Below are 17,703 nucleotides of genomic sequence, written 5' to 3'. Positions count from 1 at the left end.
GGATTCATCAGGTCGCAGATTCTTTAAACCAAAATGTAGGAATGATGGACAGAAGATATCATCTGTCCCTGCACTCTGTGGGTTTGTGCTGTTATTGGCACTGAATGTTGCTTTCCACATGCAGGTCTATTGGCTGCATTTGAATGTTTTCCTTGGGGGGTGATTAAGATTTCTTGACTTCATAATTATGCACAAAAATAGTCTGTTGTGAGTGCTTTACTATTATATATTCTCAGTAATACAGGGGGGATTAACGTATAAAAAGCCCATTGCTTTTTTTGTGGCAGTTCACAGATGGGTGCTTCTATGAAACTGGAACCTAAAAACAGGACATGGGGGGTAAAATTCAAACCAGATGTAGACTAATGTTATGAGGCAAGTTTGGTAGCACTTTGGGTCTTTTTTAAGAATATTTACTGAGATAAAATACAAAATATTTTTCAGATAAAACACGTTTTTATATAATGTAAACATTATATTTAATACAAAAGTCTGCATGTAATACGGTCAAAAGGACATGAAAATTACACACTACTATTTTTTAAAAAATATTTCTTTATTCTCTTACAGGTACATTTTGGGAATTGAAATAATTATGCAAGGCAGAGTGTTTCACAAAAATGGCCACTGCTGCAAAATCATCCGCGATTTATATGCATTTAAGTGGGCAGGTTCTATATGTAATGCAAGTGGACACGATGTGTTACAAAACCTGAAATGAGACTCAGATTCATGAAAAACCCTCATGTCTGGGTTGGAAAAACCACTAGGATCATCAAAAATTCATTAATTTTGGGATGGCTCAGAGCAAGAGTATAATTTTTTTTACCTTTATCTGAGGTCATCATTAGGTACATCCTGGGGGGAAATATGTCTAAATTTGTCTTTTATTATTGGGTCTAAAAAGCTGGCAACGTGCCAGGTACCAAAATGAACCCAGTTTCATAGAAGCACCCAGATAGTGATTTATCATCATTTATTTTAATACCATCCTATATATTTTCATCTTTTCAGTGATAATCATGTATTTTCCTATATTTAATTTATTGATCATGTAGATCTTCATAAAATCTCAGAGTAAATTCAAAAGTTATCAAATCAGAAAAAATGAGGAAAAAGTTACTTTTTCAAAAAAATATCAATAACTGAACACATACCAAGTGTCTCGATCCACTATCACTGATCCAACTCCATGGGTTTTACTGGTGAATCAATGTTGTAGAAGATGACAGCGTTTCCACATTCACCAGGGAGCCTCTAAACGTCCAAATTGGTCATATCTGATGACCATGAAAAGATGACAAACTGCATTTTACACCAATTATTGACATGTATTGACAGGATTGGTGGATCAACAGTTATTTAACATTTTATATCAGTAGATGCTTTTGGTTGTCTGTGGATGTCTTTGAGGGTTTACAAAATGAACTCACTTATCACAATGTAGCAATACTGTGACCAAATAAAAACAGGTTTGTGACCCAATTTAGGTCACAAAAATAATAGCTCTTAGTAATTATTTTTAAATCTGTCACTACCAATATAAAATTGTAATTCTAACTGAACTAGCAGAGGGAATGTACATTAAAATGAAATGTTCAGACCTCAACTGGACCCAACTACAACACTGCCCACCACAGTCCTATTCTACAATTCCTTGATATGTCTGTAGGGGGCAGTATGAGCCATGCTTTGGAGAAAAGGATGCTCTTGACGTGGCCTTCCCTCACAGATTTCAAGCATGAAATCTGAACTGCTGTGTCAGTTCAGAAAACACTGAAAAATCTGACGGCCCCAAGGGAAAACACAACACTGCGACTTGAAATCCAGTTCAGAAGACTTTAATAGATCAACAACAGAGATATGAAATGTGATCTATTTTGCAACAAAAGAATATTCTATGAAGGTCCTCTGAGTGATATCAGCTGCACAGAAATGACACATTTAGCATAGGCACACATTCTAGTACAGGAGCAGCTTTTTGAACCTCTGTAGTTTCTTCTTAAGCCTAATGAAGCTGCATTTTTAAGATATTTCAGGCACAAAAGTCTTTTTGTACTCTGATTATTTTGTGTGACATTGTGTAAGAGGGTACTTGTGTGTCTTCATAAGTGTTTTCCTCAGTCTAACAGCTATTCAACTGCATTCCATGTGCTCAAACTCACCTACATCAAACTGTAAACGTTAATAAATGCCTGTTGTTACAAACATTCGTTCATGTCATTTTTCAGTCACATTTCCCTTTTGTACAGATAAAAAAAAGACTCAACAAGTACAAAGCTAAAAAGAAATTGATTTAAATCTTTTTTTTTTTACACTCTCCTAGCCTACCACTATATGTCTTGTTATTCAATGAGGTAAAAAGTTAATAATTGTGATATCTCATGCAAATATAAATACAGTAGAAACCTGGAGGCAGTGGAGGAAGTTATGAGGAATCTGTTGCCTTGTTGCAGAAGTTACATACGAAAACAGAGATTATAGCTTTACTGCATCACTTTCTTTTCCCCACTAACACGCAGAACTGTGATTAATTGGGGGAGGTTGTTAGTGTAACAACTGGATCTCCTCTTTAATTCAACTGTTTTGTGACCAGACACTCAGGTAAAATGCTAATAAACCCACTGCAACCTGGAATGTAGTATGCATTTCACACAGAGCCAGTGTTCTTGGAGGCGTCAGAACAAGAAGCTGGTCGAGGAGTTTATGTACTGCGTGGAGATGGCATGAACATGCTGGCTATCGCTGTTTTGCTCCACTCTGCTCTCCTGTGACTGTTTCCTCTGGTCCCGTTCTAGGTTCTGCAGATCCTCCAGCATCTCCTCGATCAGCGGTGGCATGGAGCCTGGGATCTCCATTTTCAGTGTCACCACCCGCTCGGCCCCTGTGGAGACAAGAGGGTCAAACCTGGGGTTAGAAATGTAGACTGAACACTGCTTTGTTGAACCCAGAAGTGACCATATTTGGACAAAAGGGGTGGAGCTACTGGAGTGGAAAGGATCAGAGCCACAGACTTATGTGTCATTAGTGGACGGAGGGATTCAGTGGTTTCTGAACTGCTGCTCTGAAGACAGCCTTTTGTGATTTGGATGTTGTCATGTTGGCATTTTGGAGTCAGAAGTGACCATATCTGGATAAAAAGGACAGAACCACAGCTGTCCAAAGGATAAGAGGTTAGCTAATGCTGGTTAGCATACTGACTCAGCAGAATGGTAAACCTCACAAAGCGCAATAAAACAAAGTCATTTTACATTGTTGTTATTGGAACCTGTACCACAGTGGCCCTGTCTGTCAGGGAAAAAAAAGTTCTCCCTGTGTCTGCACGGGTCCTCTCTGGGTTCTCCAGTTTCCTCCCACCAACCAATGGCATGCACCAAAAAGTAAGATTCTTTACTGTTTTTCACCAGAAACATGTTGAATGAACCATTTTTATAACTTAGAATGAACATATAAATTGATAACTTTGGAAAAAAATAAATAAATAAATAAATTTAACAAATTACAACATTACATATAACTATTTACATGGAAATACAGGTAATCCCACAGGCATTTAAAGAAAAAAAAAAAATCTAAATCATATACAACTATTTAAAAAAAATCTGGTGTCACAATATGCTGCCACAAACACGTTCAATGAACCATTTAACAACTCATTTGACTGGGTGATGTAATTCACTTTTCCACCAAACGTGGAGACATGTATTTTGTTTTTTCCATTTAAGTGCTTCCCTTACAAGCCAATTTTTACCCTCTCTTCCTGCACCAAACATGCACCAAACATAATGACAATATTGCCAAAATTTATTTGTTTATTGTGTATCATTAGTCTGGTTTTACTTGGCCTTTCAACACAATCGACTTCACAGTATTACTTTGACAACTGCACTTTCCACACAAGGCTCTGTCTGCTGATACATCATCTTAAATTGGGTTGTGATTTGGATGTGAGGGTGCGTTCAGGGACTCCAAAGGGTTTATAGGTTAATTAGTCAAATAATTCCCTCACAAGGAATAAGCAGTTCAGAAGATGACTGGATGGTCTGAACAAAAACTCAGCAAGTCCAATGTAGACCGTCTAACAAAAAATTAGAGATGGCTGTCAGTCGTAATTTTTTCTTTTCTGAGCTAGACAAAAACATATTTGGATATAATGGAGCAGATGTGAAACAGTCACAGATCATAGTGAAAACACTCAATGCACAGCTAACAATAATTTTCAAGTAATTTTTCAGCTCTGTGTTACAACACACAGTTACAAACAATGCTATATAATTGTGTTTAATGTCAATAAATGTATTGTAAACACACTGATTAGCAGGCTAGCTGACAGACCATAATACACTATTGTATTAATACTAACATTAGCTAATATAGGCAAGTTAAAAGGTCAGGTATTGCTATTTAATACTGGTAAATTCATGACGTAGTCACTTAGCAAAAACCTTAGATGGTCTCATGAGAGTAAATTATCAACCACAACTGCAGTCCAGTTTTCAGGACAAAACAAAATACACTTTTTATTAACCCATAAAGACCCAAACATCCAAAAAGGTCAGAGCAGACTCTTTCTGCTCAGGAGGCTGAGGTCCTTTGGGGTGTGGGGGGCACTCCTGAAGACCTTTTATGACTCTGTTGTGACCTCTGCCATCTTCTATGGTGTGGTCTGCTGGGGGAGCAGCATCACAGCAGCTGACAGGAAGAGGCTGGACAAACTGATAAAGAAGGCCAGCTCTGTCCTGGGATGCCCTCTGGAAACTGTGGAGGAGGTGGGAGAGAGGAGGTTGACAGCCAAGTTGTCCTCCATGATGGACAAAGACTCCCACCCCCTCCAACACACATTCACTGCACTAAGGAGCTCCATTAGTGACAGGATGAGACACCCCAAGTGTGTGAAGGAGACGTATCGCAGGTCTTTCCTTCCTGCAGCTGTCAGGCTCCACAACAAAAACTGCTCCAAATAATTCTGGGCAATAAACCGTGCAATAAATACTCATATGTATAATCTGTATGCATATATATATATATATATATATATATATATATATATATATATATATATATATATACATATATATATATATGTGTGTGTGTGTTTGTGTGTGTGTATATATATATGCAGGGTGGGGAAGCAAAATTTACAATATTTTGAGGCATTGATTGAAAGACAGTGTATGACCAATTAGTTTATTGAAAGTCATGAGAATTTATTTGCCACAAGAAAATTTACATAATAGAAAATGTTTTTATTCTATGTGTCCTCCTTCTTTCTCAATAACTGCCTTCACACACTTCCTGAAACTTGTGCAAGTGTTCCTCAAATATTCAGGTGACAACTTCTCCCATTCTTCTTTAATAGTATCTTCCAGACTTTCTCGTAATAGTTTTGCTCATAGTCATTCTCTTCTTTACATTATAAACAGTCTTCATGGACACTCCAACAATTTTTGAAATCTCCTTTGATGTGACGAGTGCATTCAGCAAATCACACACTCTTTGACGTTTGCTTTCCTGATTACTCATATGGGCAAAAGTTTCTGAAAAGGTATGGATAATAGTGTTAGGTATGATTATGACATCAATATATGTTCGGTTTCAAAACAACTGACGTAGTGCCTGCTGAGAAAAGACAACTAAATGTTCATTGTAAATTTTGCTTCCCCACCCTGTATGTGTGTGTGTGTGTATATATATATATATATATATATATATATATATATATATATATATATAAAGAAGAAGAAAGAAGAATGGGAGAAGTTGTCACCTGAATATTGACATATGAATATTGACTGACAAAGATGAAAATGAAGGGAATTTTATCCATAATTTTTATACGTTTTAGTTAGTTTTATAAGCACGCAATACAGTTTCAGTTAGTTATGGTTTTTTTCTTTTAATTATAGTTTTTATTTATTTCAGTTAACGGAAATGTTTTTACAATTCTAGTTTTCGTCATTTCGTTAGTCACGATAATAACTTTGGTCTGAAGCAATATCAAATCTCTTGGTATGCTGAAGCAAGAGATTTTGGACAATTCCATGCTCCTAACATTGTGGGAACAGTTTAGGGATGGCCCCTTCCTGTTCCAACGTGACTGTGCGTCAGTGCAGAAAGCAAGGTCCATAAAGACATGGATGACAGAGTTTGGTGTGGATGAACCTGACTGGTCTGCACAGAATCCTGACCTCAACCTGATAGAACACCTTTGGGATGAATTAGAGCGGAGACTGAGAGCCAGGCCTTCTCATCCAACATCAGTGTGTGATCTCACAAATGCGCTTCTGGAGGAATGGTCAAAAATTCCCATAACCACACTCCTAAACCTTGTGGAAAGCCCTCCCAGAAGAGTTGAACCTGTTATAGCTGTAAAGGGTGGATCAATGTCATTTTAAACCCTATTAATTAAGAATGGGATGTCACTTAAGTTCATATGTGAGTCAAAGCAGGTGAGTGAATACTTTTGGCAATATAGTGTAGGTTAAAAAATGATGCATTTTACTTTTAGCAGCTGCATTTACCTTTCAAAAATATTAAGGTAGAGTGGCTTTGCAATGATTATCTCATGGAACAAAATGTGTAACCTTCCAGGGAAATGTTAACTTCTAACCCCTTAATGCCTGAATGTATATACAAGTACATATATTAGAAAATATTTGTGTTTTTGTTTTCAACCAGATATAGATGTAGATTTGACTATAGGACATAAAATAGACAGAAATTTGGCTAGTATAACAGATTTTCCCGTCTCAGAGGATGGAGATGGTTTTATTGGTGCCACAAAATTATTTTCAGTGTCCTGACTAGGTCCATATTGAATCTGCCTGAACTGGCATTGAGGGAATACACACGTTTATCTGGGCTGATTCCCTAATCGAAATGGTTTGAAGCAAATTTGTGACAGTCGACATTAAGGGGATAACAATATGTCATTCCTGCATCTGTTAAACTTTATTAACAGTAATAACCTTATTGAGTAATAACATAAAAAATGTCCACCAGTACAAGTTTTACAGGGTCCAAATAAAGCAAATGAAACCATAATGATGAAAAAAATTCCTGCTGTGCAGTAGAAATGCTTACCACTACACCACCGCACTACAGTTACTACATTTTGCATTATAATTATATGGTACCATCAGTTTGAATACTTCCCACACATATTCCAAGTGTAAATACATTAAAGCAGTGGTTCCCAACTTTTTTTTACTCCTGACCCCATTTTAACATCACAGATTTCTGGTGACCCCAGACATTCAAAACTGAGACTTTTTTTTAAATAAAATTAATTTGTTTTTGATCATTGAATAGTTTGCTATACTATGTTGCAAATAAACATTAATTTTAGAGGACATTAGTCTATAGAATGTATATTATTATGGACGGAGGCAGAAAAGCCAGGTGTAGATTACTGCACAAAGGGAGAATTTTATTTTATTTTCCTTGGTCAGGATATGTACAGTCAGTCCAGCTTGGATTTACAAGGCTGTAATTAATACTGAACAAACAATAACTCAAACTATGAATTATGAAAGAGCTGCAGCATCTGAAACTGACCACAGTGAACATTTGACAGATAAACAGAACCACAGTGCTTCAGTTTCAGCTTCACAGTTTGTCATGTCTTTTATGGATTGTGATTGTCTCTCTCAACTCACCATAAATTTTTTTTAGAAAGTTTTTTAAATTTATTTTTATCAATTACTAGAAATTTCAGGCGACCCCATTTGAATTCCAGGCAACCCCACGTAGGGTCCCAACCCCAAGGTTGAAAAACACCGCATTAAAGATATCAACAGTGGTTTTATTTACTGAATTGACTACTGGTTAATAAGAACCTTCATTATCAGTGGTTCCTGACCTTTGGCGCTGATACTGCGGAGGTCAGTGATCTTCATAAGGGCTTTTGGGAACATGAGCGGCATGCTGGGTCGCCGTTTGCGTGAGTAGATCTTTAGAGCCTCCAGAAGGGGTTCCTGCAGCACCTCCACCTTAGAGGGCTCCTCCAGGTCCTGTCGGTCTGTTCAGAGACACAGAAAGGAGAAGAGGTTTCAGCAACTCATTACAATAAGATGTTGTAGCTTGCTTCATTCCGTCTGAGTGTCAGTACCGCCAGAGACGAGGCAGATGGCGCTGAGGAGGCCGCTCTCTGTGTCGTCCATTTCCAACGGCAGCAGCTGGCCGGCAAATGTGAAAACCTGGTCTGTCAGCGGTCCAAATCCAGCATTGTGGATCTGTGTGCGGGTTAAGGTCAACCCATCTGAGAAGGTCATGGTGTCCTGGTCTGGAGTGTAGCGAGTGCAAATCCTCAAAATCTAAAAGCAACGGTGATAGTGTTTTAAAATAACATTATGTTATGGCAAAAAGTATAAAAACTTTTAAAACTGAAGTTACAATTATAAGAGTAGGTGAAAAAGTAAGTCTATAAAAATGTTAACCCCCTGTTAAATCACACCTTCATCTCACAGAATAATATCTAATCTATATTCAAAAAACCAAGTGGCCACTGTGTGCAGGCGATTTACAGAAAATCCAGAAAGAGCTGACAGCTGCAGTTTGGCATACTTATGCATTTTTGGTCAAGGAACAGACTAGGAAAAACGGCAAGTTGATAGGACCAATATTTTGGGAGATATTAGTAATTTTGGAATACAATAGCCTTACAGTCACGTTGCTATACCCAGAACACTTTGGCGGTGACAGCTGGACAAATATGGTACAGCATGTACAAATACACAACAGCATAAAAACTACCACATCTAGAACCCATGGATCCCCACAAGTCAACACGCTAGTACTTTATTATGTTTCTATTTTCTGATATTTCAGTTTTAAAAAATAATACTTTATTTATTTATACATACAATTAATAGTATCACAACTTTTACATCACAATACTTCTCTAGATTATTAAAAATGGAATATGCTCCCTTCTGTGAACTCAACATCCAGGAGAAAATGCAAAAGGAAAGGGGAAGATACCCAGAAGGACATACAACATGGTGTAAAAGATTGATGAATGTGGTGTATAAACAGTCCCATATGTCCTCATAAAAAAATCACCACGATGGAGCTTTTTTAAGCATGGATTAAACTTCCTCTGAGCTTTCAGAGAAAACCGCAGTGGGTTACAGCTTTAGCAGTGAATGGCAGAGATGGAGAATGAAATATCCTACACTCTGCCTAAGGCCAGATCTGTGTGTGTTTTGAATGAACCTTGGCTAACAGTGGAAGAGTGGAGCTGGGACTCCAGGTTTACACGTCATTCTGTTCATTTCATGTAAGCGAGGAACAGAAGTCTGGGTCTGTCTGCTGACGGATGGACGGACGGATGGATGTTATAGTTATTTATCACCATTTATTATAATTTATTATTTTCCATTACATTTAGGATCTTTTCAATCCAAAATCATGCATTTTGCTGCTGCTGAAAAGCTGACATAATGCATTTTACCTGAATTATTTACATGTATTGATAGAATTAGTGGTTCAACAAATATTAAACACTTCAGATCAGAAGATGCATTTGGGTCTTTAACGGTTAATACAAGAGGGAACTAAAGAAGCTAACGTTACCACTAGCTTGATAAACTAAATCTACATGTTAAATTTTAATATATGCAAAGTTTTAGATGTGCATTGTATGGATGGATGTTAAAAATATTTATCAGATACTTTTTAAAAATATCACTTTAAGGACATTCAAGTACCAGGATGTCGAGGCAGGCGGCTTTGAGCAGTGTGATCTGGTCGGCGATGGACAGTCCGGTGAACCCTGGCACTCGCTTGGCGAACTCCACTACCTTGATGATACACTTGGTGGCAAGTTCACTGAACTTATCCCAAAGGCCCAGGTCCAGCTGGATCCTCTGGTCTGAGCTGGAGTGCTGGATGGAGAAGGGAGGGAAAAAAAGACTGATTGTAGATCACTGGTTATTTAAAGTTTGGATTTGGTTTTAATTCTCTGCCTACATTCTGTGTCCACTTTCTGATTTAAAACTGGCATGCTGCTGGAGCTGAAACCATTACTCTATCAATCAACTCGAATCCATTCAAAAAATTATTTGATTACAACTTTCCTGAATTGAAGCTTAATTTCCATAATTTTGCTGCTGTTAAACATTGGTTCCACTGTTGTGTTTGACACGGACGCTTACTGTGACACACATGATGCCAGGATCAACACAAACAACTAAGGATGGGTGATACTGGGAATTTTGGTATCGATCCGATATCAAGTAAATACAGGGCTAGTATCACCGATACCAGTACTTTTTACTTGAAATGTCATGATCATTGAATAATTTTGTGATTTTGTCTTTAGTTAGTTGATTATGATTATGGTAAAACACAGGACAAAGATTTTAGGCAAATAAACATGTTTTTTATTAACTAACTGCAGTATAAAATAATTTAACAGTATAAAAATAATAAAACAATTTCCCTTTTAAATTTGTGGTGCTACGACAGTGACAAATGACTTTATTGCACACATCACATGTGGTAGTTTCCCTGTCAGGTGCAGTGAATAAGCTCCACACAGCGTTTCTCTTTCTCTCTCTTCTTGTTTGTAGATGTCATTTGACTTTTTTTTTGTTGTTTATAGATATTTTTATCTAAGCTTTTATACATCTGTTATTGTTGTTATTTCTATGTAGTTATTTTTCATACATCCCTTTACTTTTATACTTTTTGTAGTTGTTTCAGCTGGTTCTCGAATAGAGGACAAGTTGTTTGTCATTTTCAGACATAACTGTTTCACATTTTTACCTTTTATTTACCTATTCCAATAATCTTTTAATCGAATTGAAGAAAATTATTGATAGAATAACTGATTACAAAAATAATCGATAGCTGTAGCTCCACATGATACTCTGTAAATAGTTCCTTTAAAAAAGTTTGATCTTTCTAAATGAAAAACAAAAACAACAAACCAGTCATCCTTACATAATGTCCTCACTAAGTGTGTCAACACGTTTCTCTGCGGCCCACTGACACTGACTTCATTCAAGCAGCTACGCACTTGTCAGCTCTAGATTATGTAACACTGTCTGTGTTGCTTCTGTAGTTCCACACACGACACCGTGCTATGGAATTCAATACACTACAAAGAGCGTGAAATGGTAGAACCAGGAATAGACCTCGCCCTAAACCAGTCCTTCTTTCCTGTTGTGTGACAGTTCCACTTTTATCCACACCTCAGCCTCCATCTAAGCCTAAGGCTTTGTTTACATTCACACATGACTCAGCCACGAGACTGTCAGAATTGTTCAAGCACAACAATGGAAGCATGAGACACTTGAGGAAACACTTTAGAGAGGAACAATCAACATACATGTAAAATCATCAATCACATTTTTAAATAATAATATATAATGATAAAGGCACTGCTAATAATAATAGTAAGTGTTGTCCACCATTTGTACTGTATTGCAATTCTCCTTCTTATGTAACTAGCCTATGTATATAGCCCATTGTGTTTTATTACTTACTATTATTATTATTTATACACCTTTTTAAAAAAAAAAAATTGTATCTTATTTTACCTGCAAATAGCCTTTATATGTAATATATATTTCTTCCATCTGTGGTACACAGAGTTGGCGTTTGGTATATTCTAACATTTCTTTTTAATTTTGTAAATTGTCAATATTTTTCAGTATATATTGTCAGTATAATTTTTGTGTGATAGTTTTTATATACAGTCTTTCTGTTTGCACTTCAAGAATCTGCTGCTAAACAGAAACAGAGCTGCTTGCTTCTTGTGACAGTGACAATAATAAAGACCTATTCTATTCTATTCTATTCTATTCTATTCTATTCTATTCTATTCTATTCTATTCTATTCTATTCTATTCTAACGTATTGTATTGTTCTGCATTCTATTCTATTCTTTTTATGCATGCACATTGTTCTTGCACTTTATCTTGTTACTGCCGTGAATTTTTATCTGTATAATCTCACAATTATGCACAGACATTAAATCTGATGCATCCTGAGTTCATCCCACACTGTCCCACACTGTGCAGCCATGGCTCAGTTGGTTAAGTGGATAGTCCAATAACTGAAGGGTTGGCAGTTCGAATCCCGCTCTGTCCTACTCATGTGCAGTTGTGTCCTTGGTCCCTTGGTCCTTGGTCCCTACACAGTGCTGCTACTCACACTGGTGTGTGCTTGCATATGAATGTTCGGTGGTAGTCGGAGGGGCCCTGCCCTGTGGCAGCCACGCTTCTGTCAGTCTGCCACAGGGCACCTGTGGCTACAAATGTAGTTTACCACCACCAGGGGGAGAATGTGAGAGCGAATGAATGCTGGATCCACTGTACGCATCATAGAACAGCGCTAATCCATTCTAATCTAATCCATTTTTATCTTAAAAAATATTTTTTCTGCACACAACAATTCTCCTTATAGAATAAAGATACAAAGTAAATATTTGGAACAATTTCCATATTTCTATTTCTTTTATTATGTTTGTCCTGTCATGTAGCAACAACAGGAATACTCTTGATGATGAAAATAATGATATTCTTAAAATAAAATGCACAAGTCCTTTGTAAAGGAAAGCAAGTCTGTGACAAAGGATGAAAGAGAACCAGTTCTGGTCCTCACCTTAAACCACCTCTTCGTCCCTGTTGTTTCTCCAGTTACACTTTTCTACAGGTTTCAGCCTCTGGAGAGAAGCTTTGTTTAGACTCACACATGATTCAGCCACGAGACTTGGTGAGCATTGTTCACTGTCACCAGTGGAAATGAGAGAGGCTTGAGAAAAGAGTTCAGAGAGGAGGATCCCATCTACCAGGAAATATCACATTATTGGTCAAATTTCTCGATGTTCAAGCCACGGGGCCTCGAAGAGAAATTATATCGAAATAAATCCTACGCAAAGACATCAGAAACCATGCATCCAACATTCATGACAAACTTTTTATGCTCTCCTTTCGTTCCCTATTTTGTCTCCAGTTACACTTTGATAGTACACCTCAGCCTGTTGTGTAAGTTTGTGTAGACTCACACATGACCAGGCCATGAGACATCGCGGGCATTATCGAAAGAGAAAACAGTGAAAAAGACAGAACAGTAAAGATAAATTAATGATTGGTATCAAATTAATGACTGCATTTCTAAACAATAAATGCATAAAGCCTCTCAGAACTGTGTACAAATAAATTGGATTTTATTGAGTATTCGTCAGTTGTTGTGCTCGTATCTTGAACATCTCTGCTGATGTGCTGATGTGGATCACTGAATTTGACCATCTCTGAACCAGAACTAGCCTGACAAAACGCCTTTTCCTACAAATATCCATTTCCACAATAACGTTTGGAAAATAGACATGAAGGACATGTCATCCCATGTACTTGCCTCTTGCTGGATTTGTGAATTTAAGGCTTATTTACTTATGTAAATGCAAGAAACAGTACTAAAGAAGGACTGTTTATAAATAAAGTACTGCATATATTTTGATTAAACCTATATTGTTCCACATTGCATTTGTATGTACAAGTTATCTATTACAAAAAGCGTTTGCTATAACTGTGCAACAGCACAACAAGAAGGGGAAAAAATAAGGATCAGATGAATTATTGACACTGTTTTTTAACATCTAAGTTTACAAATCACATAAGATTAATAGTGGAATTTGGAAATGTAATAAAACTGAAAAGATGTGAATCCACAAAAATCAATAAATACTTGAGAGAATGTTCATGATGTGGAACAGTTTACATGTTTCTATGTTTATATCCTATTATGTTTGGATGTTTTCAACCTGTAGCAATGACACAAGTACCGTCTATGATGAAAATAATGGTATTCTTAAAAAACACACCAAGAAATGGATAATAAACAAAAAATAGATACAATAATGATGAACAAAATGCAAAAGTCTTGTGTGTTGGAAAAACTAGAATTAGAACTGAACTAGAACCAGATCTGATCTCACCTTAAACCCTCTGTTCTTCCTTGTTGTGTCTCTAGTTACACTTTTATACACCTTGTGGAGTGAGGTTTACGCTCACACATGACTCGGCCACGAGACTTTGCAAGTGACTGTCCAAACACAACAGTGGAAAAAAGAGATACACTTGAAAAAACTGTTTATAGAGCAGGAATCAGTCGACCAGTAAATTATTATTGGCCACAAAGTATTGGTCACATTTCTGCATAATAAAGGCTTAAGGCCTCTAAGAAGAACCGCAATAAATAATTGTGATTTTACTGATGTAAAGACACTGGAGACGATGCATCACATTGTTATTGAGGCCTTACATATTGAGCTCAAATCAACATATTTCCTTCAACATTAGTGATGTTTGGGAAAGAAGTGAAATTTGGGGCAATCTGCATATTTGTATATTCATATTTGATTATGTTTGGATGTCTTTTACCTGCAGCAGCAGCACAAATACCACAGCTGATGGAAGTAATCATACTGTTCAAATGTTAATCTGAATTGAAATAAAACTACACTCTAGACTTTTCTTTTCCTTAGTGCTCTCCTAGAAAACTGATTTTACCCATAAAGACCCAGTGCTACTTTTATGGCAGTTCCCAAATGAATTTTTCTTTCTATTTAACACATCTTAAGTAATTTGTCACCATTTATTATAATATTATCCAATGCATTTTGAGTTTTTCAGTAAAAATTAGGTATTTTTCCTCATTTAATTCACTGATCATGTCTGATGTTTCATAATAGCTCAGATTATAGTTGAGGGTTATTATATCAGAAACAGAGAAAACTGATAACCATGAAAAGATGACAAACTGTATTTCACCTGATTTATTTCATTATATTTATAGGTTTAGTGGTTCAGACATTATTAAACATTTTAGATCAGTAGATGATTTTGGTTGCCAGTGGATGTTTGGGTCTTTGAGGGATAAAAAGAAGTGCTAGTCAGGCATGTTCTTCCTCAGAAAACTAATTTTATTTTTTGAGAAAATATACTTAGTTCTTTCTTAAGATATTTCAGCTAGATGAGGAAAAGGACAACACTGTTTTAAACTGTGATGTTTTGTTGTTTGCAATAACTTGCTTGAATTTTTGCTTTTTCTAGTTCTAATATCAATTCTGGTCTATCTGGTAGACTTGTTTTGTCGTTTGGATAAATGGATTATGTCGTCTTTTTAATCCCTGGCTCACCGTGGTGTATTTCCCCAGCTGGCACAGTGAGGGGAAGGTCTCTCTGTGAGCCCTGCAGATCTTCTCCACAATCAGACCAAGCTCCGCTGTCAGCTCATATGTCTCCATGATGGTCATCTTCACAGCTTCCTTCTTCCCCTTCCTCGTGTTTCTGTCATTTCTCACTGCTGCAAAAGTATAAAAGAATAACACAACCTTAGCTTTTAAATATCCACTTGTCTCGTGTAACTCTAACCCTAATGAAAGGAACTTTAGCGTTAGAGGAGAAGGTCAGTAGAAGTGTAAGGTCAAAATGTACAGTATGTTCAACCCAAGAAATAGTTGGCAGAACGTGAAAATACAAATGAATAACAAAAGCAGTGATATTAACCCCTTACTGCCTATGCTTGTTTGCAATTATATAAAAAAAATAATTATTTGTGTTGTTACTGTCAAGCAGATGGTAAATTAAGAGCAGATTGTTTATTTGAATGTATCACATACAACAGCTATGATGCAAATTAGTGATATTAGGCATAAATGCTAATTACTCCTGAGACCAAAGAAATAAAATTTTTGAGTTTTTCCACATTAAATAATTGTCCTGATAGGAAACTACATGATGCGACAGTCTTTTCAAATACATTTTTCATTTTATTTTATTTTTTATGGAATGTCCTTTGCACTACACAGTTTTGTTTTTAATTATTATTATTGCTATTATTATTATTAGTTTATTATTTAGTAAAGCTGTGAAACTCAATGCATTGATGGGATATAGATATACATTTAGTTTTGATACAATTTAATCCAAAAATCTGTAGAGTGCCATACAACTAACCATCACTGAAACAGGGTATATGTATATGTTTATGTTTATGTATAAGTATATATTACGGTGGCCCAGAGGTGCAACAGGCCAAAAAATTATCCACTAGACGAAAAAAATTATCTACTACAAGAAAAAAAAAAGAGAACAGCCTAAAAAAATTATCCACTAGATAAAAAAAATTATCTACTACAAGACAAAAAAGGAAACAGCCTAAAAAAAATTATCCAGTATAAGAAAAAAAAAGAGAACAGCCTAAAAAAAATTATCCACTACATGAAAAAAATTATCTACTACAAGAAAAAAAAAAAACAGCCTAAAAAATTATCCACTAGATGAAAAAAATTATCTACTACAAGAAAAAAAAGAGAACAGCCCAAAAAAAATTATCCACTGTAAGAAAAAAAAAGAGAACAGCCTAAAATAAATTATCCACAAGATGAAAAAAAAAAAAAAATCCCCTATAAGAAAAAAAGAGGCCAGCCAAAAAAATTATCCACTAAAAGAAAAAAAAAGAGAACAGGCAAAAAAAATTATCTACTAGCCCAAAAAATTATTCACTATAAGAAAAAAAAAAGAACAGGTGAAAAAATGTATCTACTATGAGAAAAAAACAGAGCAGCCCAAAAAAATATCCACTATAAGAAAAAAAAAACATCATCCACCTTTTCAATTACGGGGGCGCTGTTTACCCGAAAGGTGTCTTGCTTTAAAATTAAGACCACCACAAAAAATAAAAGGATAGGCTGAAAAATTTTAAGGCTTTCGGCTAATGTGGCTAATGCTAAGGAAGTACCCCACCGGAAGTGGAGGTCGTGTGCTAAAAAATAAAGTTATTTTAAAATATAGATATTTCCATTAATATAGTTTGCAAAGCAGTTAAATGATTAAATACGGTTCCAGTGTCTGCTCCAGGTTAGGCATGGGCGTTAAATGGTTAAGGTTAGGGTTAGGGTATGGTTGGGGTTAGTTTTCAGTGGTAAATGGCCCTTGTGTGCACTGTGTGAAGGTTCGTTGCTAAGCTAATGCTAACGCGAAAAGTTGACGGCAACTTTGTGTTATTTTAATTTGAGAGGAGGAGAAGAGGAGCTTCCTGTGGAGCTCCACTATCATGGCATCACCCATTTGTTTGCAGGTAGACCTCTCCTCCTCAACTCAAACGGAGTGTCTTCACTAACACTAGATCAAGAAGGACATTTTGTGGAGATAAAGATGTGTGCCGTGGTACCGCAGTGCCTCGGCACCTGGCAACGAGCTGAGCTGTGGTACCCAGCCATGGTACGCGGTGCCGTGCTGGGGTACCTGGCACCGAGCCGTGGTACCGCGGTACGTCGCGGCACCAGCCGAGGTGCCACGGCACCTCGCGGTATCAACCGTGGTGCCGCACCAGCCGAGGTGCCACGGCACCAGGTGTCGGTGCCGCAATATGCACTTGCTGTCTCTCAACAAATGGGCGATGCCATGATAATGGAGCTCCACAGGAAGCTCCTCTTCTCCTCCTCTCAAAATAAAATAATTTTAGAACTTCTTGTAGCGAATATTCATCAAAAATGATATTGAATGTCACGCAGTTGAACAATTCAACACCGTAATCACACAATTGTTTACTCGCACTGGTAGTTCACAAAGTTGCCGTCAACTTTTCGCGTTAGCATTAGCTTAGCAACGAACCTTCACACAGTGCACACAAGAGCCATTTACCACTGAAAACTAACCCCAACCATACCCTAACCCTAACCTTAACCAT

At 36.7% G+C, this 17,703-nt stretch overlaps 1 protein-coding gene across 2 annotated transcripts in view; it reads right to left on the bottom strand.

Moving 5' to 3' along the window:
- Positions 1 to 1,825: 1,825 nt before the first annotated feature.
- Positions 1,826 to 17,703, bottom strand: part of LOC115436183 (retinoic acid receptor beta-like) — a 34,793-nt gene continuing 18,915 nt past the window's right edge. Inside the window, exons 4-9 of one of the 2 annotated variants that reach the window (XR_003937789.1) lie at positions 15,149 to 15,315; positions 9,711 to 9,887; positions 8,111 to 8,315; positions 7,862 to 8,020; positions 2,603 to 2,884; positions 1,826 to 2,568 (exon numbers count right to left, since the gene is read on the bottom strand). Coding sequence is in view for 1 of the 2 variants with exons in the window: in XM_030158949.1 (XP_030014809.1) it covers positions 2,679 to 2,884; positions 7,862 to 8,020; positions 8,111 to 8,315; positions 9,711 to 9,887; positions 15,149 to 15,315 (914 nt within the window). In the remaining variant the exon portion in view is untranslated. Of the gene's footprint in view, positions 2,885 to 7,861; positions 8,021 to 8,110; positions 8,316 to 9,710; positions 9,888 to 15,148; positions 15,316 to 17,703 lie in introns of both variants that reach the window. The other variant, XM_030158949.1, reaches the window with a different exon arrangement.

Source organism: Sphaeramia orbicularis, chromosome 16, assembly GCF_902148855.1.
Source record: "Sphaeramia orbicularis chromosome 16, fSphaOr1.1, whole genome shotgun sequence".
Taxonomy (NCBI): domain Eukaryota; kingdom Metazoa; phylum Chordata; class Actinopteri; order Kurtiformes; family Apogonidae; genus Sphaeramia; species Sphaeramia orbicularis.
This window is presented reverse-complemented; position numbering and strand designations above follow the sequence as displayed.